Source organism: Denticeps clupeoides, chromosome 11, assembly GCF_900700375.1.
Source record: "Denticeps clupeoides chromosome 11, fDenClu1.1, whole genome shotgun sequence".
NCBI classification, from domain to species: domain Eukaryota; kingdom Metazoa; phylum Chordata; class Actinopteri; order Clupeiformes; family Denticipitidae; genus Denticeps; species Denticeps clupeoides.
This window is the reverse complement of record NC_041717.1, coordinates 21290610-21315124: the sequence shown is the minus strand read 5'-3', so window position 1 is coordinate 21315124 and position 24515 is coordinate 21290610. Positions and strand designations below refer to the sequence as shown.

Sequence of the window (24515 nt, the reverse complement as noted above, 5' to 3'; positions counted from 1 at the left end):
TCCCTGATCAAACACTGGCCTGATCAAACAGCCCTCCTCTCTAGATGAACTCTTACACATGTTCAGATGGTCCCAGACTTTTATTTTGTTAAATGTCTGCTGCTGTCTTTAATTTACCTACACATTGGTTATTGAGCCCCTCTGTGCAAAAATTAATTTAAAAAAAATTAAATAAAATCACATTTGCAGTGATTTTTTTTTTTTTTTTTTTTTTGGTCTCTACAGCTGACACGTCGACTGTCGCCCATAAAAGAGGCAAAACCACGACTTCAGAAGCTCTTCAGAGATTTTTGGCTCTACTCTGTAGTCATGGGCTTTGCGGTGGAAGGATCTGGTAAATTTTTAGAATGTGTGATTTGAGTCAAATTCCAGTAAAACTCCATAAAGCCAATTATTTGATGTCTTTTGTGTGTGTGTGATTTTAATAATGTTCTTATATTGTTCTGTGTGTGTGTGTCAGGGCTGTGGCCTGAGGAATGGTATGAAGGGGTCTGTCAGATTGCCACTAAGTCCCCTCTGCTGACGTTCCCAAGCGGAGAGCCACTGCGTTCTGAGCTGCAGTACAACTCCGCGCTGAAGAATGACACGGTCACACCGGTGATTCAGTCTCTGTAGATTTTGTGTCTCTCTTACATAGTTCTAGTTCTCAAGTGGTGCAAGATGACCGGTGTGATTTGAATAACTGTCAAAGCTCATGTGTTCGTTGACTCCTTCCATGTTCCTTGGTAGGCGGAGCTGAGTGACCTGCGTAGCACCATAATTAATCTGCTAGACCCCAACCCCGAGGCAGCCGCCCTCATCAACAAGCTGGACTTTGCAATGTCGACTTACCTGCTATCAGTCTACCGGCTGGAGTACATGAGGTCCGTGCTCCCCTTTGTCCTTATTTTTATTGTTTTACCCGTCTCTCACTCTTTCTCCCTCCACCTGTCTTATTTCATGGTCAACTGTTCATTATTCGGCCCTTTTTTCTTCTTTTCATCATGTCCTTCCAGGATGCTGCACTCCAACAATCCAGACCGTTTCCAGTTGATGTTTCGCTATTTTGAGGATAAAGCCATTCAGAAGGATAAGTCAGGTGAGGCCGTTCACCTCTGTGAAGTAACAGGGTGTGGTCACACACACTGAGAAACCGGCACAGCTGCATGAATAAACTTCATCCCTCACATTTACAACAATCAAATAGATCAACCACCACCACAACAACAACATTTACTTCTTATTTAGCCCACAATTGCACACTCAGACACTCAGGGTTAAGTGACTTGTTCAGTGACACAAGGGTAGCAAGTAGGGTTTGAACCTGGGACTTTGTGGTTGTCTGGTTCATAGGCCACTAGGCTGCTACCACCGCTCATCATTGGTGCTTGTATTCTAACTTATACTATCCCCCAGTGCCTTTTTTTATTAGATAGGTAAAAGCGATATTTTTTTCCCCCCATATGCAGGGATGATGCAGTGTGTGATCAGTGTCGGTGATAAGGTCTTTGATGTGTTCCTGCAAATGATGGCCGACAAGGTAAACAATTCACTTGCCCCCGAACATTAGTACACTGATAATGGAATCCTTCACGTATGGGGAATCTGAATAAGAACAGCTACTTTATGAGAAGACATTAATGATTGTGAGGTTGAGGGTGGGCTTAATCTACTTTAAATCTACTTTAACCTCTTTAAATCTCCAGTTGAAAAAGAATCATTCGCCAGGTTCCCATCTGTTCCAAGTAGCCAAAACTATTAAAGTTCTTTTAATACTAATAACCCTTTCAATGGTGTTCATTTGTATAATTTAAGTAAAAATTTATTAATGCTACACTGAATAATAGTAAAAGGTATTTTAAAAGGTGAATAAACATTATTTTTCATTTACCAGCCAAAGACAAAAGAGCATGAAGAGGAATTGGAAAGGCATGCGCAGTTCCTATTGGTCAACTTTAACCACACCCACAAAAGGATCCGCAGAGTCGCAGACAAGTACCTTTCTGGATTGGCTGAAACGTGAGTAGTTAATTCCTTATATGCTGCTGTCGTTGCAGTTTATGTTCGGCATCTTTAGCGTTGTGGTCGCTCCCCCCGCACCTTTCATTGCTGTTGTCCTTGATGAGTGGGCTAGTTGGGCGTCTGATGAACTGTGTCTAGCAGCAGAAGCATCACGGCCTGGAACTGTTGGTGTCTTTCTCCAGCTTCCCACACCTGCTGTGGAGCGGCCGGGTGCTGAAGACTATGCTCGACATTCTCCAGACTCTCTCTCTGTCTCTCAGCGCTGTGAGTTCAGTCGATGCGTGAGCGTCACCAGCTGGTGCTGATATAGATGATGACTTTTTTTTTTCCCCAACTTTAATTTACACTGTTAAAATATCACACATTTTACGTAAAAAAATAAAAAATTTAAAAAATTAATAATTAATTAACGTTTCTTGTTTTATATTATACCAATACTTACAAATGGCAAGATATTATACTGTTTATTATATTAAAGGATTAACCACTAAAATATCATATAATAACAGATATAAATATCATAAAACACTTCAAATAAAGATACTAATAAGTAACCTAATACAAAATTCTGAATTAAAAAAAACAAAACAACAACAACAATCCTTTTCCTGTGCTCAGGACATCCATAAGGACCAGCCATATTATGACATACCTGACACGCCTTACCGCGTCACTGTACCAGACACCTACGAGGCCAGAGAAGTAAGTGTACAATCATTCAATCGTGATTTTTTTTTTTTGTGCACACAAGAATATCTACGGCAATTTTCTTATAAGTTTACTATACAGTTGACTACTGACGTTTTTTGTAGAGTATAGTAAAGGACTTTGCTGCCCGATGTGGTGAGATTTTAAAGGAGGCGATGAAATGGGCTTCATCGGTCACCAAGTCTCACCTACAGGTGAGTTTTTATAAATACTGTTCTAGACTAGATGTGGTTCTGACCCTTTTTTGGGAAGGTCATTCCTCCTCACCTCCCCTGGTTTTTCGCAGGAATATCTGAATAAACATGAGAACTGGGTGTCAGGTTTGTCTCAGCACACTGGACTGGCCATGGCCACTGAGAGCATCCTCAACTTCGCCGGGTACAACCGGCAGAGCACAACACTGGGGGTGAGGAGCACAACACTCGAACACACCCGACCAGCCAGGCCACGTCCACACAACATTGAGTTTCACAAAAAAAAAAAAAATACTAAATATTTGTGACCACAGATTAAAGTTTTCAGAAATTTGCTGAAATTCTATTTTCAAAAATGTGGAATTCCACCCCCTTTTGTCTTGTGGTCGGGCTGTAAGGCTCTCTTTCAAAACACACTTATCGTTGTACTGTCATTAGATCATTGCAGACGTCATTGGACTGCAGATTAAGGTAAGAGTGAGGATGCAGTCTGACGGCACTGAAGTATAAATCAGATCATAAAATGGATTAAAAGAGGAAACTAATTTTAAGAAAAGCCAATTTAAACCTTTTAAGCTTATAAATTCCTAACTTGTTTACAATGTTTGATTACAGAAATTGGAAATGTGTCCGTAACGTCCTTTTACTGACATGCAGCAGGTAGTGATGTTTAATTGGACAAATCTGCCATATACCCTATAATACAGACTCGTGTCTTCATCTAGAAGAAGTAGAGTTAGAATGAAACATTAAAATAACGAGAAAAAAGAATACCTGATGCTTCTTTGGTCTGTTGCAGTGTGCTTTAGACGTTTCAACATATTCAGCATATTATGTCAAACACTAGATATTATTATATAATACGGCCTGTGTTCATGTACTGCCCCATTAGTGACATATAAGCACAATATCGATAAATTGGTTCAGTGTTTGGTTACGACTCTCAGTGTTTCATTACGAAAGTAATGGATGATGATTAGTATACTTCCCAGATTCTAATTCAGACACCAGAAATATTATGTTTAGAAAAGAGTCCTGTTTCTGATAGCTGAAAATAGTATTTATTTTTGTAACTATGAGTAATATGATTATTATGAGTGATTCCCCTTTGCAAGAACACACTGTAATAGACTTTTGGAGATACTTATTAACTAACGTTGTCTAATCGTCACATTGTACTGTCGTAGTTGTTGCTCTTGGGTTGAGCTCATGCATGATTTTTTTTGTTTTTTTTTTATAACGTTTGTAGTCTGTGTGTGTCAGTGTGGATACGTGTCGCCATTTTGCCACTGCCTTCATTTGTGCTGTCTTTTCATACTGGACTCACCAAACATCCCACCTCATCCGCGGCTTCATGTCATGCTTACCTGTGTGCCTGTGTCTTACCTGGATGGTCATGCACATGCTTGCCTGGCTTTCTGTGTCCCTGCCCTGCTGGCTGGGTATCTGGTTGCCTTGGTTACTGGCTGTCCATCTGTCTTGTGCTCCGCACACCTCGCCCAGGCTGCTTTCCCTCAGGTTGGTCTGTAATCAGCTCGCTCTTCTCCCTCATCTGTCAACATAGGCATCAAGACTGGGAACCAAACACTTTTTGTCACTGGCCATTTCACCACTTGAGTTATTTAAAATAAAAATGTATGAAAAAAACACATGCTGTACAGCAATTAGACAGCGATTACTGGTAAAATCTCCATTTGGGTGACTTCAGAAACTCCACAGCAGGTCAAGTCAGTCACGTGGCTTAAATGAACCTTTTTTTTGTAATAGGAATTTGAATGTGGTGTTTATTTGAATGTTAGCTACATGTATGTTATCCTCGTGATTCGTTGTTCATCATCAAGTTACTGCCTTCCTAGTTTAGCTCTTCAGTAATCTGGGATAGTACGTGTGTAACGTGTGGGTGTCCATTGCGCTGCGTTTCTCCCAGAGCACCCAGTTGACCGACAGACCCTCCTGTGTGAAGAAGGACTACTCCAACTTCATGGCCTCTCTGAACCTGCGCAACCGCTATGCCGGAGAGGTACAGACAGCAGAGTCACGCTGTGTGTGTGTGTGTGTGTGGTTTTCTCACAGTGTTTTCTGTATGTGTGTGTGTGTGTGTGTGTGTGTGTCAGGTTGCAGGCATGCTGCAGTTTGCTCAGTTGACCAACAGTGAATCAGACCTCAGCCGCCTGATGGTGAAGCAGGTGACTGAAGTTCTGGAGAACAAAGACTCCGAGGCCTTCACACAAAGCATGTTCAAAATGACCGCCCTGCTCATCAGTGCCAAAGGTGACACACCTACACACACCCACGCACAGTGAGAAATAAATGTTGTAATAATACTATTATTATTACTATCGCATGTAACAGTATGAAAGAATGAGTGAACACACTAGAGAATGAGAAGACATTATCAATTGTGAGGTTGAGGATGGGATTAGTAAATAGGGACACAAAATGTTTGACATAGGGACAGGAAATTTATGAATCAGACATCATTTAGCATAGATTATTTTAGAGATTAATTTAGAAGTCTTAAAAGTAACCAAAATCTCTGTGTGCCTAGACTGTGACCCTCAGCTCCTGCATCAGCTGTGCTGGGCTCCTCTGAAGATGTTCACAGAGCATGGGATGGAAACTGCCATTGCCTGCTGGGAGTGGTTCCTGGCGGCTCGCAACGGAATTGAAGTGCCGGTAATGTGATGCACTGGACCCATTAAATATATTTATCTGTACGACCCGTCAAGTATTTATTATAGATCCTTCTAATTCAGCGTCCCTGTAAATAAGTGACTTCTTGTGGATATGGAAACTGCTGAGGGGCAGTGGTGGCCTAGCGGTTTAGGAAGTGGCCACGTAATCAGAAGGTTGCCGGTTCGAATCCCAATCCGCCAAGGTGCCACTGAGCAAAAGCACCGTCCCCACACACTGCTTCCCGGGCGCCTGTCATGGTGCCCACAAATTTCACTGTGTGCACCGTGTGCTGCGCTGCTGTGTATCACAATGACAATCACTTCACTTTCACTTTTTCATCGTGGATGTTACCCACAATGCATTGTTGTAAGATACACTTGCCTCATCTTTGGTGATCAACTAGAATGATTAGAATTTTGCCAGTTCTGAGGAAAAATATAATGTTCGCTGTGGAAGCCTTGGTAAGATGGAATGGCTGATATTAAAATGTTGTTTTTTTTTAAATGTGTGCGTGTGTTTTCTAGTTCATGCGTGAGATGGCGGGAGCCTGGCAAATGACTGTGGAGCTGAAGATGGGCTTGTTTTCAGAAGCCGAGTTTGAGGCAGACCCTCTCGCTGCCTCAGAAGAAAGCCAGCCTGTCCCCCGACCCCCTAATGTCACCCCACACTGCCTTTGGATACAGGTGAGTTTACCCACAAATTCATACATATCCAGAAATTTCTCCATATTCCCAATATTACTCCAGATTATTCATATGATCTGTTTTGTCTGTGTAGTTTCTTGTTCAAAGGTTTGAAATTGCCAAATACTGCAGTTCCGACCAGGTGGAGATATTTATTAGCATCCTCCAGCGGGCGCTGTGTCTTAGTGTCGGTGGGCCCAAGAGCAGCCTGAACCGCCACGTTGCCGCCATCGGGCCACGTTTCCGGTACGCCGACAGGAAGAGCTTTTCCCCACACGCGCATCTCGAAACCTGATCTGAAATCACTATGTGTTGACAGACTTCTGACCCTTGGCCTCACCCTCCTTCACGCTGATGTGGTGACCAATTCCACCATACGTAACGTCCTGAGAGAGAAAATCTACTCCACGGCGTTCGATTACTTCAGGTACTCAGACACAGATAGACACCCCACCCATCCATCAGACTTTCACAAAAATTTTATTTATTTCTTTTTTTAATTGGAATAAATACGATTTTCAGACAGTGTTATGCATCTAATTAATTACCTAAAATAGCGGATTTTGTAAACTGAAAATCAGGTTGAATTCAGTTTCGGATGGAAGTTAACACACCTCGCCTTCGTCCTTCTAGCGCCTCGCCGAAGTGTCCCTCACAGCCAGAGAAACGGCTGCGTGAAGACATCAGCACCCTGATCAAATTCTACGCCAGCCTGCTGTCCGATAAGAAATATCTGACGGCCAATCAGCTTGTCCCACCAGGTGAGGGCGTAAGAGAGTAAAAAAAGAGTGTAATGGACCATGGCAGCGATCGTCGTAACTACGGCGGTGTGCGTTTGCAGACCCTCAGGACGTGTCGGTCAACAGCCTGTCTGTCATGGCGGTGGCCGAATCCCGCAGCGGCCTCGACGCGACCTCCAGACAGCCGGCCACGCAGGGCTGGATCAACACGTACCCGCTGTCCAGCGGCCTGTCCACCTTGTCCAAAAAGTCCGGTAATGCCGCACAGTCCCAGCAAGCATTATTTTACAGAATTTTACTGGTCTGAAAATCTTAATTCCTTCTGTCTATTTAATCTCCCGGAAAAATGGGAGAGTTTCACTATTCTGGTACAAATCAAAGTAGAACATTTTGAAGACAAATAAAATAACATTTATAGATATGAATGTATCTGTGTCAAAGTTCTTTTATCCCATCTTGCAAAATGGAGGTAATGAAATGTACACTGGGAAATAAGAATAATTTATGCTTCAAGTTCCAGTGTTCTTTCATTTGAGGAGGGACGATGATGGAAACCAGGACCACTCTTAACGCTCATGGACTTTTCATAAAGAGACGATAATGCGTTTTTGTGTGTTGTGACTCAGGTCTGTCCAAGAAGAGCAACAGAGGTTCTCAGCTTCATAAATACTACATGAAGCGCCGAACGTTGCTGCTGGCCCTCATGGTAGGAAACTTTTGAACTGTTATTCTATATGATGTGCTCTTCTCTTTCTCTTTTTCTGTTGTGTTGTTTAAGAGTGTGAGCAATTTATAATGTATTTAACCTAACAAACACGTCTATTATTCACACATCTAATATCTTACTGTTAACATTGATAACAGTCTTATTACATGATCCTGAGGTGTTCTCATTGGTCTCTCTAGGCGAGCGAAATCGAGCGCTTGACCATCTGGTACAACCCGCTGTCCTCTCAGGAGCTGCTGATCGCTGCAGAGCAGTCGGTGGAGACCAGCATCGCCAACTGGAGGTCCAAGTACATCAGCCTGAGTGAGAAGCAGTGGAAGGACCACGTCAACCTGGCGTGGAGCATCGCGCCATACCTCGCCCTGCAGCTGCCCGCCAGGTGCGGAATATACGGAGTGAAATCTGCTCGAGAGGTTTTCGGAATTGCAGGAGCCTGAATAAAGTTCTTCCTGCTACGGTTTGGGAAGTGACATGCTTCCGCCCCGATGCAGGTTTAAGAACACTGAGGCGATTGCAGCTGAAGTGACCCGTCTGGTGAGGCTAGACCCCGGGGCGGTCCGTGACCTTCCTGAGGCAGTCAAGGTACGCGTCCCATCGGCCGTTCTCCTTGTGGGAGTAGATGCACATACGAATATGCACGGAAATGGAACGCTGTGTGGATACTGGAGATGGTTTGCAACAAAAGTAATTTTGTGAGTTTTATATATTAAGACGGGCACCATGAACCAAGCTTTAAACCACAAACTATTTTAATTTGGTTTAGTTTCAGTATTCAGTAATCTACTGGCAATCGGATGCTGCGATGTGTTTGGTGCTGTCATAATTGAATATGCATGTAATAATTAATAATTAAGCATTGCTTTCATTTGATGCATTTTGATTGGTTTGTACGCAAGCCAGCAGAAGCCTGGAACCTAGGGCAGCGTTCCCATGGGTCAGGGAATTTCCAGACAGAAATTTGATCATTTGGGTGCCAAGTCAGGAAATTATCGGGGAATTTTGTTAATAGCATAAAGTGCAGTGGCAAAAACCTCTATTTAAGCGTCTTCGTTTCCAGTGAGGGATTTTGCGCTCCCGCTCTAAAAATGTCCAACATTCTAGAACGCAAAAGTCTGTGCCATCTTTACACTTGCTAACTTACCAAACAAGCCAGGCAAGTGTCAGTTTTAATATACTGTACGAAGTGTGTTTAATGTAATGTAAAAAATGAAGAATTTTAGGATTGGCTCAGTCCAGGCGATGAAATATGCATGTAGAGGATGTGAAAGATGGAGTTGTGGTTTTGGTTTGTTCCATTCAACACACCAAGCTGCCGACATTCAACAGCAATGGTGTGAATGCAGTTTTAAATTCTATAACCCCATTTAAATGGCCTTTTCTGCTCAGCACCCAAACATTATATTGGATATTTCTTTATGCGGGAGGTGATGGAAATTCTGCTTTTTGGACAGGTCATGCAGTCAGTTCCGTCCACACAAACTTTTTTTTTTTTTTTCTGAGCCTGTAAAATTTCTGTCCAATCCACACGGAGACAGCGTTTCTGGGGACCCAGAACGATTATTTTTCAAATCAGTTTCCAGAGTGAATTTCTCTTTTCCGTGTGGCAGAGCGGCTTTTTTATGAAAACACTGACGTACTAGTGTCACATAACTCATCAGGGGACACCCTAGGTGAGTCTCACAATATTAAACCAGCACTGAAGATACGGCGATCAGTCATTGAGTGGACATGAACACCGAGTCAACTCGACTCACCTCAGCCTTAAAAAAATGAGGGTACTCTCAGACCGAACGTGGCGTTTGCTGTGCTTCACGTTGCAATTCCTGTGGGCCTTAGAGTGGGAGCAGTCTTCTCACAGTCACTTGAAATCCTTTTGTTATCCTGTATGTAAGTTCGAAGAAAAGTTTGGATGAAAGACTTCTTATGTGCTTGTTTCTGTGCTTACCCGCAGTTCCTTGTGACGTGGCACACTATTGACGCCGATTCGCCGGAGCTGAGCCACATACTGTGCTGGGCACCAGCCGACCCGCCAACGGGACTGTCGTACTTCTCCAGCATGTACCCTCCCCACCCCCTCACCGCCCAGTACGCCGTCAGAGTTCTGCGCTCCTTCCCACCGGTACCGGCACACAACACGATTCATTATTATACACTCACACAGAGAGAGAGATCGGGGTTGGTTCTGCTGACAGTGGCGGGTTTCAACTTTATTTCCTGACTCTTCCTGTTTATAGCTTAATACAGCTCCCCTGTGCTGACATGCATTCAGTTTTTACTCATTCTTTTTAAGATGTTGATTTATTTGTTGCGTAAAAAAGCTGAATTATTTTAATAATTCGGCTGGCCCTTGTTTGGGCCAGTCGTGATTTTAGGTAAATAAATAAATAAGTAGATAGATAGATAAAACCGCTGCTGTTGCTGTCTTGCATAGTGACTGTACGTCATCTGACCTGTTCCAGTTCAGCCGACAGAATTGCGACAGTTGGCATGTAAAAGAGATGCCCCCCGTTTGTTATGGCTGAATTTTTACACACGTCATACACGACCCATAACCTTCACGCCATCATATCTTTACTAATTTGTGTCTGTGTGTCCAGAACAGCTGCTTTCTGTCTGTCTGGCTGCGAGGTTTGTCTTCATCAAGGTGCGCTGGGAAACTTATTTCAAGGCCATTCCTGATGTGTGCAGGGATCTTGAAATAAGGTTTTGACACGAAGGTGTTTGTAGTGGACCGTCTAGTCACTGGTCTTTATCACCCTGACAACAAACACACATGATTAATCCGGAACGTTCTCTTGGCTGGGTGATACTCAACAGTGATGGATTCTCTGGACTGAAGATTGATGCTGAGTTTACATGTTAACAGTCAGAAGTTTATTTTCAGTAAAATTTAAGACCTTTTTCGTTTCGATAAAGAAGAAGCTGACTTTCAGACTTACCAAGTTAATTTATTGGACCTGATCAGTAACATGCAGACGCAGCGGACCTTTATTCCCGACCTTCAGCATATACAGTTGTGAGAACCCTTCAAATGATTTGGCTAATAAAGGATCCATTACTGGAACCCGAGTGCCGACAGGCTACTGGAGAGTTGCTCTATTGTAAAGAGCCCTCAAAACCACTCAATTCACACTCAAATCAGCTGAATTAGTTTTGAAGTGCTGTCATAAACGAGACTTCCTGCAGAAGACGAGTGCATACACTGACAAATCATTTTCCCAACCCTCGGCCGTCACGCTTTTCATCTGCACGGATGCTGCCGTCCTTCGGAAAAATATTAAATCTACAGCGTATGCACATGCAAGACTGGTCGTAAAATGTCAAAGGTTGATTACAAAATTATTTTTAACACTTTTTCTCACAACTCTACCTCATATACTACTGTTCAATAGATTGAAAAATGTCCTTGTTTTCCGTATGTAGAAGAAGAGACTAATGAACCAATAATGGGTGTTTGTAATGTTCATCTGGGCTGAAGAAGCTCTTTTTTTTTTCTACTTTAAGCTTCTAAAATATGTTATTTCAATAAGAAGAGAAATTTTTCTTCAGAAAACAAGGAGATGTCTTACGACCAACCTCGTGAACAGTAGTATCTCCTGAAAATGAATGATTATACCCTAATTATGTGTTCGAACATGAGTTAATTTTTTAAAATTATCAGAACTGTATGAACTATTCAGAGGAAATTAACCCTTGAGGATAAGAACTGATTGTAAATGCTCTTTTCTCCTCCTTTTACCAGGATGCCATTTTGTTCTACATCCCTCAGATTGTCCAGGCTCTCCGCTATGATAAGGTATTTCATTCCAGAACCATTTTATTCATTCACTGTTTCGTGATTTGTCAATGTTTTAATGTTAAAATTTGGTAGATTGTGTACAAAGCCAAAGCCTTTAGTAGAATAAATGCGACCTGATGACTGTGTGCAGATGGGTTATGTGAGAGAGTACATACTGTGGGCAGCGCAGAAGTCCCAGCTCCTGGCTCACCAGTTCATCTGGAACATGAAGACCAACACGTTTTTGGACGAGGAGGGTCACCAGAAAGACCGTGAGCGGATAACATCACCCCATTCCCGTGGGATCCCATCTGACATTTGCAATTTATTCGAAATATTTTACACATTAAAATTGTGGCTGTCAGTCAGTTTAAACAAATTAATCACACATTTTGCAAATAAACAATTGCGATTAAATTAATGTGTGTGTGTGTGTGTGTGTGTGTGTGTGTGTGTGTGTAGCTGATATTGGAGAGCTGTTGGAGCAGCTAGTGGAGGAGATCATTGGCTCCCTCTCTGGCCCGGCTAAGGACTTCTACCAGCGCGAGTTTGACTTTTTCAACAAAATCACCAACGTCTCGGCCATCATAAAGTACAAACACCCGAGCACCGTGTTTAATACTCTAATCTGTATTTTATATGGGGGGAAAATTGCATTGCTGCACAAATCCCATATTTTCTTTTCTTTTCCCAGACCCATACCTAAAGGTGAAGAGAGAAAAAGGGCGTGTCTCCGAGCTCTGTCTGACATCAAAGTGCAGCCTGGTAGGACGACCTTCTGATTACTGGTTCTACAAAGTCATCAAGAGGGCCTACAGTATAATTAAATACATTACACACCCTCAACACTCCCAGTTCACACCATGGCCCTCAGGAAGACGCTACAGGAGTGTAAAATCTTTTTATATAAATTAAACAGTTAATCTGACCTCACAACCATGCTCATATTTTTAAAAGTCTATTACATGGTCCTAACACGTATCTATTTTTATTTTGTATATGATGATATACTTTTTAAATCTCAAAACGTTACTTCATAATATTATATTGAGGGGACGCCGTGAACCCAGAAGAACTAAACTTGATGCTTCCTGTCTGTCTTCCTGTCTGTTTCTACTCAGGCTGTTATCTGCCCAGTAACCCAGAGGCAATTGTCTTAGACATTGACTACAAATCCGGAACACCGATGCAGAGGTAAAGTGGACCCACCATCCACATAAGAAAGTATCTACACCCCTTAGCAGACCTGGTATTTGTGTGAGGGCCAAAACGTGGATGTGGCTGTGGCTCTGTTGCTTCACCATCACCATTTTTATATTGGTGTCTGTTTTTGCTCCCTTAGTGCAGCTAAAGCTCCTTACCTGGCAAAGTTCAAAGTGAAGCGCTGCAAAGTCAGTGAGCTGGAGAAAGAAGGTGCATATCGTGTAGATGTACTGGCTGCAATCGCTGCTTCCGTGTGCTGCTGATGGTTTTGAACTGCAAGCTCTCGTTTGCAGGGCTGCTGTGCAGGTCCGACTCTCTGGATGAAGACCGCGGGCAGGAGGAAGCCCAGAAGATCTGCTGGCAGGCGGCCATCTTTAAAGTTGGAGATGACTGCAGACAGGTAGCCACTTCTTATATTCTTATTGTGTCAATTTTTCACATTTTAAAAGTAAAACCATTAATAATCTTGATCTGCTTTCTAAATGTGTGGCTGTCCGTGTCATTGTTCCTGCTCTGTAGGACATGTTGGCCCTTCAGATCATTGGTCTCTTTAAGAACATCTTCCAGCTGGTGGGACTGGACCTGTTTGTCTTCCCCTACCGAGTGGTTGCCACTGCTCCTGGGGTAAGTCTCAGAGCTCGGCCTGTGGAGGAACGGAGCCATTTGGCCACACATCAGCTGCAACGGATAACAAACGCCTCAGTTGACGTTATTAATTGGAAATAATATGATTATATCATGTCAAGGTATGAGAACCATTATCATATCAAATGATATGCAAAATTCTAACTGCAAAATCCTCATAAAATAATCAGAAGTATTTAATAAATTACATAACACTGAACATGCAGATGCAGTTTTGAGGCTATTTCTGAAATTGAAAAAGTAATGTTCACTCTGTATAATGTCATATATCGGTTTAAAGAAATGTATTTTGCAACAATGAAATCAACTGGCAAAGATAGGAATGAATAGATGGTCTTTTTTTTTTTTTTTTTAATTATGTTCTATTGTGTTATCCAGTGTGGAGTCATTGAATGCATCCCAGATTGTAAGTCTCGTGACCAGTTGGGACGGCAGACGGACTTCGGGATGTACGACTACTTCCGCAACCAGTATGGGGATGAGTCTACGCTGGCCTTTCAGAAGGTCTGACTCTCTTGTAAATCGTCTCTGGTGTAACTTTAGTATCATTTATGTTTGATCAGTTTTTTTTTTATTAATTTTGTAAGAGAACTCCCTCTGTTTTTCACGAACGTGCATGTTTCCCAGGCACGGTACAACTTCATTCGCAGCATGGCTGCCTACAGCCTCCTGCTGTTCCTGCTGCAGATTAAAGATCGACACAACGGCAACATCATGCTGGACAGCCAGGGACACCTCATACACATCGGTAAACACACAGCTGCACATGTTCTGAGCTGTAGGCCTTTGCTGCAGTACCTTTTTAAAAAGACATTATTGGTAATGTGTGTGTGTGTGTGTGTGTGTGTGCACATGTTCTGAGCTGTAGGCCTTTGCTGCAGTACCTTTTTAAAAAGACATTATTGGTAATGTGTGTGTGTGTGTGTGTGTGTGTGTGTGTGTGTGTGTGTGTATGTGTATGTGTGTGTCTTCAGACTTTGGCTTCATGTTCGATAGCTCTCCAGGTGGTAATCTGGGTTGGGAGCCAGATATCAAGCTGACTGATGAAATGGTCATGATTATGGGAGGAAAGATGGAGGCCACGCCCTTCAAGTGGTTTATGGAGATGTGCGTCCGTGGATACCTGGCTGTCCGGTAATTATAACGTCATGCGCTAATTTTGCTAATATTTTTTAGAAGAAGTGTCTCAGTATTTTTTTCTGCTGTAGGCCATACATGGATGCTGTGGTCTCCTTGGTAACGCTGATGCTGGACACTGGGCTGCCTTGTTTCCGTGGTCAGACAATCAGGCATCTGAAGTGAGTCACATGACTTCACCTACTAACAAGACAATAGGGATCAGAAGGGAAAGTATAAAGCCACGTATAATCCTCATGAAGTGGTATGTGTGTGAGATCATGATTATTTGTTGTGTGTGTGTGTGTGTTGCAGGCAGCGCTTTAACCCCAATGCAAGTGACAAAGAAGCAGCAGCGTTCATCATCAAAGTCATCCAGAACTGCTTCCTGAGTAGCAGGTCAGACACACACACACAAAAACTTTCATATACACAACCGTCGTCGCTAGTTTTTAAAGCGAGCATCTGATGCAAGTAAAAAAAAAGATTAATTAAAACAATTACCAATATTATGTTTTATTGTCTGCATTGAAAATTAAAGATGACAAAGTTTTTTCAGATTTATATTTGTATTTTCATCCCATTCGCTTGGTACCCAGTATTACATAACTATTAGCATGATTATCCAGTTATATATTCAATAAACTGTGTGATGTTCTGTATGTTCCTCTTTTTTTTTTTTTTTTTTTTTGATTATGACATCAATGACAATTGATGGACTATTATTAAATGTGACCCAAATCTCCCTCTGATTCTCAGGAGTAAGACCTACGACATGATCCAGTACTACCAGAACCAGATCCCATACTGATGACAGGGTTCATGTGTGTGTGTGTGTGTGTGTGTGTGTGTGTTGTTAGATGCTGACGGAATCAAAGGCAAAATTAGCCTTTCAATTATTAATACAAGAATATCAATAGATGTGATATTCTTCTAGGGTGCGAGTAAGTACACAATTACCTTTTGAAAGAGTCTGACCAAGTTAGTAGGTAGCAGCGGGTAAAGTTTCTGAGCCTTGTGCAATATTTCACCAACCTGAAATCTGACTTGAGTTGTCTTACGTACCTTCTAACCCAAGAAACAAGCAGAATAACTGCTCGTCTGGTTTGGGTGGGGTTTGGTTCTGCACTCTCTGTATCTCAGATCAGACAGATGTGTGGTGGCGTGCGTGCGTGTGTGTATGGGTATTAAATGTACAGTCTGCTGTAGATCTTTACTACAACCCTTCAGCTGGACATCCACACCTCTGCCCGGATCTCCACCCACACACCATGGTAAAAAGGGTGCAGAACGTCCTCGAGAGGGGCTCTTCAGAGAGGAGTCTTCAAACACAGACTGGTTCCTCGCACTGTGATTTTTATTCCACTCTGGAAAACACTACATTTTCATTCCCACACAAAGTGTCTGTCCTGAGCGTCAGCCACAGGTTGTGCCTTTTAAAGCCTGTTTACTCCAGTGCACCCGCATGGCCTCAACATTTTCATTTTTAAAGTCTATTTTACACTCACACACACATAGTAACTTGCACCGTGATTTTGGACAAAATGACTCCTGTGTTCCGAGCGAATGTATTTTAGCACAATTAATGGACTTGAAGCTTCTAAAATGTGTGGTAATGTTGCCAAACCATAAGAAGATTGTGCTTTTGTTTGATTCTTAAGAAATATAAATATATATTTATTAGTGTTGAACTGACCAATCAGATGATGTGCATTGTAATACTGTTATCCATTGGAAGTGTTTTTAGAGAAATAAGTGTGTGTGTGTGTGCGCATACGGACGGAGCTCATAGGAAAGTGACTGACTTTAATATATTGTTCTATATTCCTCACTCCAAATGTGTGTGATTTTCTGGGATGTTTTATCACTCAAACATCAATAAAATCTACAGTTTCTTGTGTTTTGAGGTTTTTTTTTTCAATATTAATTCACCACACATTGCACAGAACGATTTAACTAATTGTGTGAAAGAATTTCAGAACAAATAAGACTCCAAATGAGACATAGAAAACAACGTGGTTCTGTGTTGAGGCATGTTTGCAGGGCCTGGGGTCCTGGGAGCAGCATTTGTCCCATAATGCAGTGCGGCAGAGGCGTCAACATTAGGTCAGCAACCAAACCCCCTCACGCCAGCCATCTTGTGACATCGGCAAAATGTCTGTCTAACTTGGGAGGCGTGGCAACATCACGCCACATGTAATGCAGAGAGAACGGTTCATCCAATGAAATTCTCCAGAGCCACTCTGTCTGGGTGACTGGTGCTGGAGTTTCAGCTGTCGTCCTCATCTACAAGGCTTTGTGGTTGCTGCAAAGTGTTAGATCGGACTCTGAACATCATGGTGTTCATAAAAAAAAAAAAAAACTCCAATCCCCAACCCTGATTCTCTACTGATGTCTTTCAGAGTTAAAAGGAGTAAAAAAGATGTCCTCTACAACACAGAACAGATGAAGCATGAAATATCTGTCTCCCCTGAGCAAGAACCCTCAGACACGTCCACACCCATTACCTGAGAAAGAGGTTTCTGTCCGTATGACACCAGAAAACCAGGACCACGGGACTCTGAGATTCAGTTTGACTCTGTTTGATTCAGTTAACCAGACTGAATCAAATAATTAATTCAAAAAGAAAATGAATAGATGTGACATAATAAAGTAAACAATTAAAATCTTCAAACACTCTTTGACATGATGCAGACCTGATTCTAGTTGTATGCATTTGTAGGAGTGGTAGATATTTCTCCTGTAGAAAGAAAGTCTTTTTAATCTTTTTTACCTTTGAGGTGAACAGTACATTTCAATACACGGAACTTTTTACCTGCACGGATCCATGTTGTGTAATTTACTTGCACAACAGAGTATAAGATTCAAAAAATATAAGAAACAGGTACAATTCATTTGATGCATTTATTGAGATTTTAAGAGTGGATCGCGATTCAAACTGGCAACCTTCCGATTACGTGACCGCGTCCTTAACCAGTAGGCCACCACTACCCCTAGCTCAGGGGCAGTAAGTTTTCAGCAGATTCCACCAAGAAAGCCAGTTATTGTATCGGCCCAATGCCATGTCGATTACCGCGTTTGTGCACTTGTCCAACACGTTTTCAAAAGAGCACAGGAGCAGACGTTTAAATCTACCTGCAATATCATTCCTACGTTCCACATCCAACACACATCCACGTTCCACGTCTACCAGTTGGGTAGATCTTTTAATCTTTCGATTTTCTTGGTGTGTAGAGTAGGTCTTTTCTGAGATAAACAAAACCGTGCTCGCAAAAGGAGAGTTCCCTCCTTCAGCCAAAGCAGATGCTGAAGCTCTCTCAGAACATGTTGGAATTAAAGTCAGCGTACGCGTCAACGTTTCGGTGCTTCGATTCAAAGAAAATTCAGTATTTTCGTCCGTAACGCATGCTCTGTCCATTGTCAAAAAGAATCAGACAATCAGCTTTATTTTGTCTCCAGCAAAATGAAGAAAGAAAGCGTCCCAATCAACTATATATAATGTTTTTTGCACCCTCCCTCAGGGGCGTTCTCAAAGCATGTGTAAGTTTGCGTTCACCGGAACAAAACTCCATTTATGGTCTACGGAAAACAGGACGTTTTCCAGGTTTAATGCTGTTCAATATTTCATCTGATATTGAGGGTCATACAGACAGAAATCGACCCACATCTGACTGTTCTTGCTCAAAGGAGACAGCGACTTTACAAGTTACAACACGTCTGTTCTCTGTTGTAAAAGATGTCTTTTTACTCTTTTTTTAACATCTCAAGTGAACAAAAGATTTCAATACACTTAACTTTTACCTACACGGATCTATGTTGTGCAATTTAATCACCTATAGAGGGAGAAGACCCTTTTGTCTGTCTCTGTGTGTGTGTTTTCCTACAAAAGAAGGCAGAGAGGGTGAGAGACAGAAAAAACAAGAGTGTGCAAAAAATGAGCATGCCCACATGCTACACGTACAGTAATAGTAACTATTAGTACTTTGTGGCTAAGTAAAGTATAAGTTTTAATATTAAAGCATAAGTGTACATATTACTGTACTATAATTCCACTTATCAGTATAAGTCAAGTGTACTTTAAGTAAATATTGCCTCATGTCAGGTTGGCGAGCTGACGGGAGAATAAGCGCAGAGACGAGACATTATGGGAACAAGGATTTATTAATAAACAGAAATTAAAAAGGCGCGATGGCTGAAAACAGGGGAAACAAAAGTGGAAAACACAAACGAACCCGCAGGCATGTGGCAATTGCCAGAACTCAAAACTCAACACAATCAAACAGTTCACAAAATTGTCAGAGCTGCCAAAGTGCGGAACCCCGGCGCCTTACAACGGCACCCTGATTGGGCACAGGTGAGTCCCCAGGTGCAGTCAACCCTTACAGAGCCCCCCTCCAAGGGCTACGTCCTTTGAGCCCCAGCAGTACAATCAGTGGAGGAGGTGGGGTGGACGGTGGCAACCACAGGGCTCCTGCCATGCGAGGTCTCCCAGATGTGGTCCTGCATGGTGGCCTCGGTCCCTCGAACCTGCACACATAAAAAAATCAGGGCCAACCCTTTGGGTATGTGCAGGCCGTCTCCGCACATCTCCTCTGATGTGTCTTGCATCGTTCCCTGTCTCGCACACGGAGGTGGTCCCGGACCTTCCTGCGACCGTTTACGTCACCCCTGGATGGTGCCTTCTGGGAACATGCAGCACCTCTCGCTGCACGTCCCTGCTGGCACAGCACCTAGAGTGTCTCTTCCCTTCCCGCTGCACGTTCCTGGTGCCAGTGTGGGGGCTTTGCCAGACCATCTGGCTTCTGCATCCTTTGGGAAAAGCAGGCCCTCTTCCCAGCTGGGTCCTCATGCCTTCCAGAGGGCTGGAAGACTGGTTCCCTTTCTTGGCTCTCCAGTACCATTGTATCCCTGAGCAAGACACTTAACCCTGAGTGTCTCCAGGGGGGGACTGTCCCTTTAACTACTGATTGTAAGTCGCCCTGGATAAGGGCGTCTGATAAATGCTGTAAATGGGTCCAGGCATCATGGGTATTTCCCCCAGGAGGCTGGGGGCGTTGCTGTAGATGGTAGTAGGTGTGTGGCGTGGAGGGTGGTGGACGTCCTCTACACAAGCGGGGTGCTACGCTGCCGTTCAGCTGGGGAATGTCTGGGCAGAGGGAAGGCGTGTCCGCGACCGGAGCTGGAGAGGCGGATTCCTCGCGATGCAGTCCCGGCAGCGCAGTTGCTGGATGGTGACTTCCCATCACCCTCTTCCACCAGCTTATTGCCTCTTGCTCCTCATGGTCCTTACACCACCGGATGTGACGTGGGCGATCGTGGATGGGGCAATGGGTGAAGCCATCCCGGCAAGACCGCTCAACTCGCATCAATGTCGCTCTCGTCCGTGTCTCCCTAGTCTTCAGCACACCCCCGGAAGTCATGTGGGTCATCACAGACCTTGCGACAATCGCGGACGGGCGCAATGGGTGGAGCCATCCCAGCCCCGACCACCCACCAATTCACGTCATCATCGCTCTCCTCGTTGTCCATGTCCTCCCACCGACAGTCCCGTCGGTCGTCCACCCTGCTGACGGAGCCAGGGCGTGATCAGCTCCCACGGGAAGTACTCCGGCCATTACGGCTGGAGCTGGCCTATCTCCCCACTGGAGGAACACCTCCGTTGCCGCTTCCTGGTTTGGCGGATTCCACAGGGATCAGCGTAACACTGTGGCGCTCCCCGCCGTGACTCAAACACCGTATCGCCGGGAAGACTGCTCAACCAGTACGTGGGGGGTCCTATCCCGGTCCCTCCGTGTCTCGCCACGGATCTCCCCGACCCCACGGGTGACCATCCAGTGCTCCCCGCTTGCGTCCGCAATCACTACGACTGGCTGCTTTCTTCTGCATGGTTCTCCTCCTCTGCCTTTTGTCTCTGCGCTTTTGGGCTGGTTTGGGCTCCGACATTCTGTCACATCAATGAGCTGACGGGGGAAGTAAGTGCAGAGACGGAACATTCTGGAAAAAAGGATTTATTAATAAACACAAATCAAAATGGCGCAATGGCTGAAAACAGGGGAAACAAAAGAGGAAAAACACAAACTAATCCGCAGGCATGTGGCAATTCCCAGAACTAAATCTCAACACTATGAAACAGTTAACAAAAATGTCGGAGCCACCGAAGGGCAGAACCACAGAGCCTTTTTTTTTTTTTTTTTTTTTTTAGTAACAGTGCCCTGATTGGGCACAGGTGAGTCCCCAGGTGCAGTGAAACCTGACACCTCCCTTTTTTTTTACACATTTTGTTGTGTAAAATAAGTATACTCGTAGTACACTTGAATAAAAGTACCTGCTAGGCCATGCACATTTTTCTATTTAACCTAATATAAGCAAGTTTTTTTAGTCCTGTGTTGGAAAGTGATCGTTTGGACAAGGCTGCTTCCCAGTGGTATAAAGAGGTAACTGTACAAAGATCTGTATGAGATCAAGAGACCTTTTTTTTGCTTTTTAGAAAGAAATTTAATAAAGTACATTTAATGTAATCTAATTAACGTGAATATACCCAGGATCTTTCCAATTCTTGTAAAAAGAAAACCCTCAATATAACATCTTAGATAAACTGCTGTCGATGCACATATGCATGTGTGTAAACACAGATATCCCATCTTTTAATCCTAATCAGCCACTGATAATTAAGGGTGGAGTGGAAAAAATACATTCTGTACCACCAAATATTCACATTTTTTGCACCACAAAAAAATATTCCTTTTTCTCTATATTCTGTCCACAGGATCTGTTTCATTGTCAAAATGCACTTCATTAACAAGTGAATGGTCAATTTGTACAGATTTTTTTTTTCTTTCACAAGCACGAATAAAAAAGTCATTTTATGAACACAATTTTTTGTTTTTGTATAAACAAAATGAATATGTTTCCTTGTAGCACACTTGGCTAAATCAATAACCAGTGTGGAAGAGGGTTGGGTTTGTTCAATCCTTTATTGCACAACTGCAATCACACACGAAACTCGAAATGAACAGGGCACACTACTCCGGCTGCCTTGGCTCTAATTCAGCTGCGGCCTTGGGTGCCACCCTAGTGGCGGGGGGTTGGTAAGACATTTGCAGAATACATGAAACATATCAATACAGTTTTGCCATGACTCAGTACCCAAACATGAAGGATACTAGAAAATACTAAAAAATACAATGGAGGGGGGGAGGTTCAGAATGATCCCAAACAGTCCAGATCCCTACACTCTACCCCCATGAAAGAAATGCCGTCCGGGCATTCAGATACCCACTCATCAAATGAGAAATCACAGAATTAACAAGGTTAGGGGTCAGGATTCCAGAGGATGAACACAATGTACATTGCTGTAACAGTCCCGTTAATGACATTTGTCTCCCCTTTAATGTCATAATGTTGCTGTGAGTGTCTTTGTGCACGATGACAGTCCACAGCTGCCCTGTCCATAGCCAGGATGTCTGTATCTTCCCTGAGTGTATCATCCCACAACCTACGTTATCACTACCCTGTAATATTTACGAAGTAGTACAGTCTTGATGGGTAATCTGAAAGGATCTGTACAATTTTAACTAAAGGACTAACAGTTTTTTTTTCTTCATTACACCACTCACTACTAACACAATCCATTTGAAACATCAAACAACGTGGGCTGTCCCACTCGATTATAAGTGAACATCTGTTTAAATTTTCTCTGTCTTAAAAGATACCGCCGTGCTGTTGCCGATCTGTAGTCATCTCTTTCTTCTTCATGAGACTGGACTCCAAGGTCTGTGTCTGATATGTTAGCTTCACTGTGTGTGTTGGTCCCTATGGGGTCTGTGTCTTCATCGATTCCCTCTTTTCTGTGCTCCTGCTGGTCAAAGATGTCCCTCTAGTGTCTCAATCTCTGTTGTTTCATCATTGGGGTAGAATGGAGGTGCCTCAGGCCTGAGTAAGATTCCCACCTCGTCCCCCAGACTCTGTGCCTCAGACCTGATGACATACTCCCCCTCCAAGCCATCCTCTGATTCTGACCCTCCGTGTGGATGGTTGTCTCTCTTGATTGTTTCGTCTTCGCTGCTGGTAGCACCGTTTCCTTTTCTGTCTGTAAAAAGTCACAGGGCAGCAAGAGTAGAAATCTAAGAAAGACCCGAACTCGACCTTTTACATTCTCATGCTGTATTCATACACAGGGCTATCTAGATGCTTGCGCTGTGTGACTACTTCTTCCTTGTCAAGGCCAAACATGAGGTCAATGGGGAGTCTTGGGTTAAGACCGAAAATAGGGAGCAAAGCCTGTTGCTTCATTCTGGGTGCAATTATAAGCATGCACCACCTTGGCTAGGGATGACTTCCAATCTGTCTTGTGTTGGGCTGTTAATGTTCTACGCATGGCCAGAAGTGCTCTGTTAAAACTTATGACCTGCCCATTATGGCGTTGTCCTTGACCCCCTCACCCCACTATATGCCTCCAATTTTGCAAACAGCTTATTGGTAAATTCTTTACCCTGATCGTGGTGCAGGCGAACAGGGAATCCAAATCTTAACACAAAGGCTTGTGGAGGAGTATCTTCAGTTGATTCTTCATACTGTCGCTGATCAATCCAGTTCCCACTGCTCCACCAGGAGTGGGAATTAATTCAGAGCTATACTTCTCATCTGATCCGGGTTCCCTTGATGCAGCCAAAGGTCTCTTTTTCAGTCCTATGGCTCTAAACAGGAACTTTTGGGGTGACTCATGGGTGAATTAGGTTCAAGAGACAGTGGTACAGATCTGTGGGACGGTCTTCCTTATAGTGACCCTTCAAGATGGTTCAGAGGTGTGGCAAAGTGAGATCTGTTTTAATCTCCAGCATGTCTCTGAGACTGAGGCCTGGGTTATTGGCTCTCACTACTGCTTCAATGATCTCATTCTCGCTGTGACCCTTCTTTACTCCCATGCTGATCTGATGTATCAGGTTATTATATGACAATTTGTCTTTTTGGTCTCTTTCTCCAATTTGGCTATTAATTTTGAACTCACGATGTATTGTAATTTCTGGAGGCATATGTACAGAGCGTCTAGTTGAAAAAGACAACACATTTTTCAACAATCACATTTCCGGTTTCGTTTATTGAATGAATCAGCATGTGCTTCTTGAACTGTTTTTCTGTTGTGGTTGTACCTTGCTTGCACACCTCCTGAAGCCACTCAGCATTTAGCTGCACCAGTACCTTGACACAATGAGGACCTCATTCTCACGTCCCACATATGTGTGTGTGATTGAATTTAGAGTACAGAGTGATACTGATGTTAGCTCCTTATTCACAGCTACTTGTTGGGATTTGTCTGTTCCGCCTTAAATACTGCATTTATATTTACGGCATTTACCAGACGCCCTTATCCAGAGCGACTTACAATCAGTAGTTACAGGGACAGTCCCCCCCAGGAGACACTCAGGGTTAAGTGTCTTGCTCAGGGACACGATGGTAGTAAGTGGGATATGAACCTGGGTCTTCTGGTTCGTAGGCGTGTTACCCGCTAGGCTACTACCACCCAAATACTGCAGGCTGCATTACAATTTATTTTACACTGAAACAACCATATTCATCCTAAATCTATGTACACATGAGCAAAGTTTTCAGGTCATTTTCAGTGAGTTTTTCAGTGGCCCAGAGCATTTAAACTGTAGGGTTTTTTTGTATGCCATTCTTCAATCCAATGCACAGTTCCCATGTGAAAACACTGTTGGGCCAGACAGGTAACACTTGATAACATTTCTAATAATTCAGGATGTCGCATGGGCACAGAGATCCTCACCATATACAGATAAAAAACGTTCTTAATTTCTGAAACAGATTTCCTGGCTGAAGTACGCCCCCTACAGGCACAATGTGGATACTGCAGCCAGCTGTGCAGTATTCCAGGTGGAACTCACAATTCGAATAAGGAGCTACTTCAGCGTCGTGTTTTACTTTGTGAGCTGGTTATGAGATGAATAGAATAGAAAACTGGTCGCTGGCCATGCAGCCATGATGCCATGTCACCCATATCAAAACCTACCACTGCATACAGGTGAC

At 43.3% G+C, this 24515-nt stretch overlaps 1 protein-coding gene across 5 annotated transcripts in view; it reads left to right on the top strand.

Moving 5' to 3' along the window:
* LOC114800080 (phosphatidylinositol 4-kinase alpha-like) overlaps positions 1-16371 on the top strand; it is a 33234-nt gene extending 16863 nt beyond the window's left edge. For 2 of the 5 annotated variants that reach the window (XM_028997167.1, XM_028997166.1), the window contains exons 20-57: positions 226-334; positions 461-597; positions 730-863; positions 996-1078; positions 1449-1519; positions 1874-1998; positions 2184-2265; positions 2620-2703; positions 2814-2903; positions 2996-3115; positions 3342-3374; positions 4407-4421; positions 4831-4923; positions 5018-5174; positions 5452-5579; positions 6104-6262; positions 6357-6508; positions 6582-6689; positions 6896-7023; positions 7104-7256; positions 7629-7708; positions 7909-8108; positions 8221-8311; positions 9681-9848; positions 11472-11525; positions 11659-11779; positions 11970-12099; positions 12202-12272; positions 12629-12701; positions 12850-12920; positions 13004-13110; positions 13230-13334; positions 13734-13859; positions 13983-14103; positions 14330-14489; positions 14564-14653; positions 14787-14870; positions 15231-16371. In XM_028997167.1, coding sequence (XP_028853000.1) covers positions 226-334; positions 461-597; positions 730-863; positions 996-1078; positions 1449-1519; positions 1874-1998; positions 2184-2265; positions 2620-2703; positions 2814-2903; positions 2996-3115; positions 3342-3374; positions 4407-4421; positions 4831-4923; positions 5018-5174; positions 5452-5579; positions 6104-6262; positions 6357-6508; positions 6582-6689; positions 6896-7023; positions 7104-7256; positions 7629-7708; positions 7909-8108; positions 8221-8311; positions 9681-9848; positions 11472-11525; positions 11659-11779; positions 11970-12099; positions 12202-12272; positions 12629-12701; positions 12850-12920; positions 13004-13110; positions 13230-13334; positions 13734-13859; positions 13983-14103; positions 14330-14489; positions 14564-14653; positions 14787-14870; positions 15231-15282 — 4065 coding nt within the window. In that variant the 3' untranslated portion in view covers positions 15283-16371. Of the gene's footprint in view, positions 1-225; positions 335-460; positions 598-729; positions 864-995; positions 1079-1448; positions 1520-1873; positions 1999-2183; positions 2266-2619; positions 2704-2813; positions 2904-2995; positions 3116-3341; positions 3375-4406; positions 4422-4830; positions 4924-5017; positions 5175-5451; positions 5580-6103; positions 6263-6356; positions 6509-6581; positions 6690-6895; positions 7024-7103; positions 7257-7628; positions 7709-7908; positions 8109-8220; positions 8312-9680; positions 9849-11471; positions 11526-11658; positions 11780-11969; positions 12100-12201; positions 12273-12628; positions 12702-12849; positions 12921-13003; positions 13111-13229; positions 13335-13733; positions 13860-13982; positions 14104-14329; positions 14490-14563; positions 14654-14786; positions 14871-15230 lie in introns of those variants that run through there. The other 3 variants (XM_028997168.1, XR_003751327.1, XM_028997170.1) reach the window with 3 other exon arrangements.
* The last annotated feature ends 8144 nt before the right edge of the window (positions 16372-24515 follow it).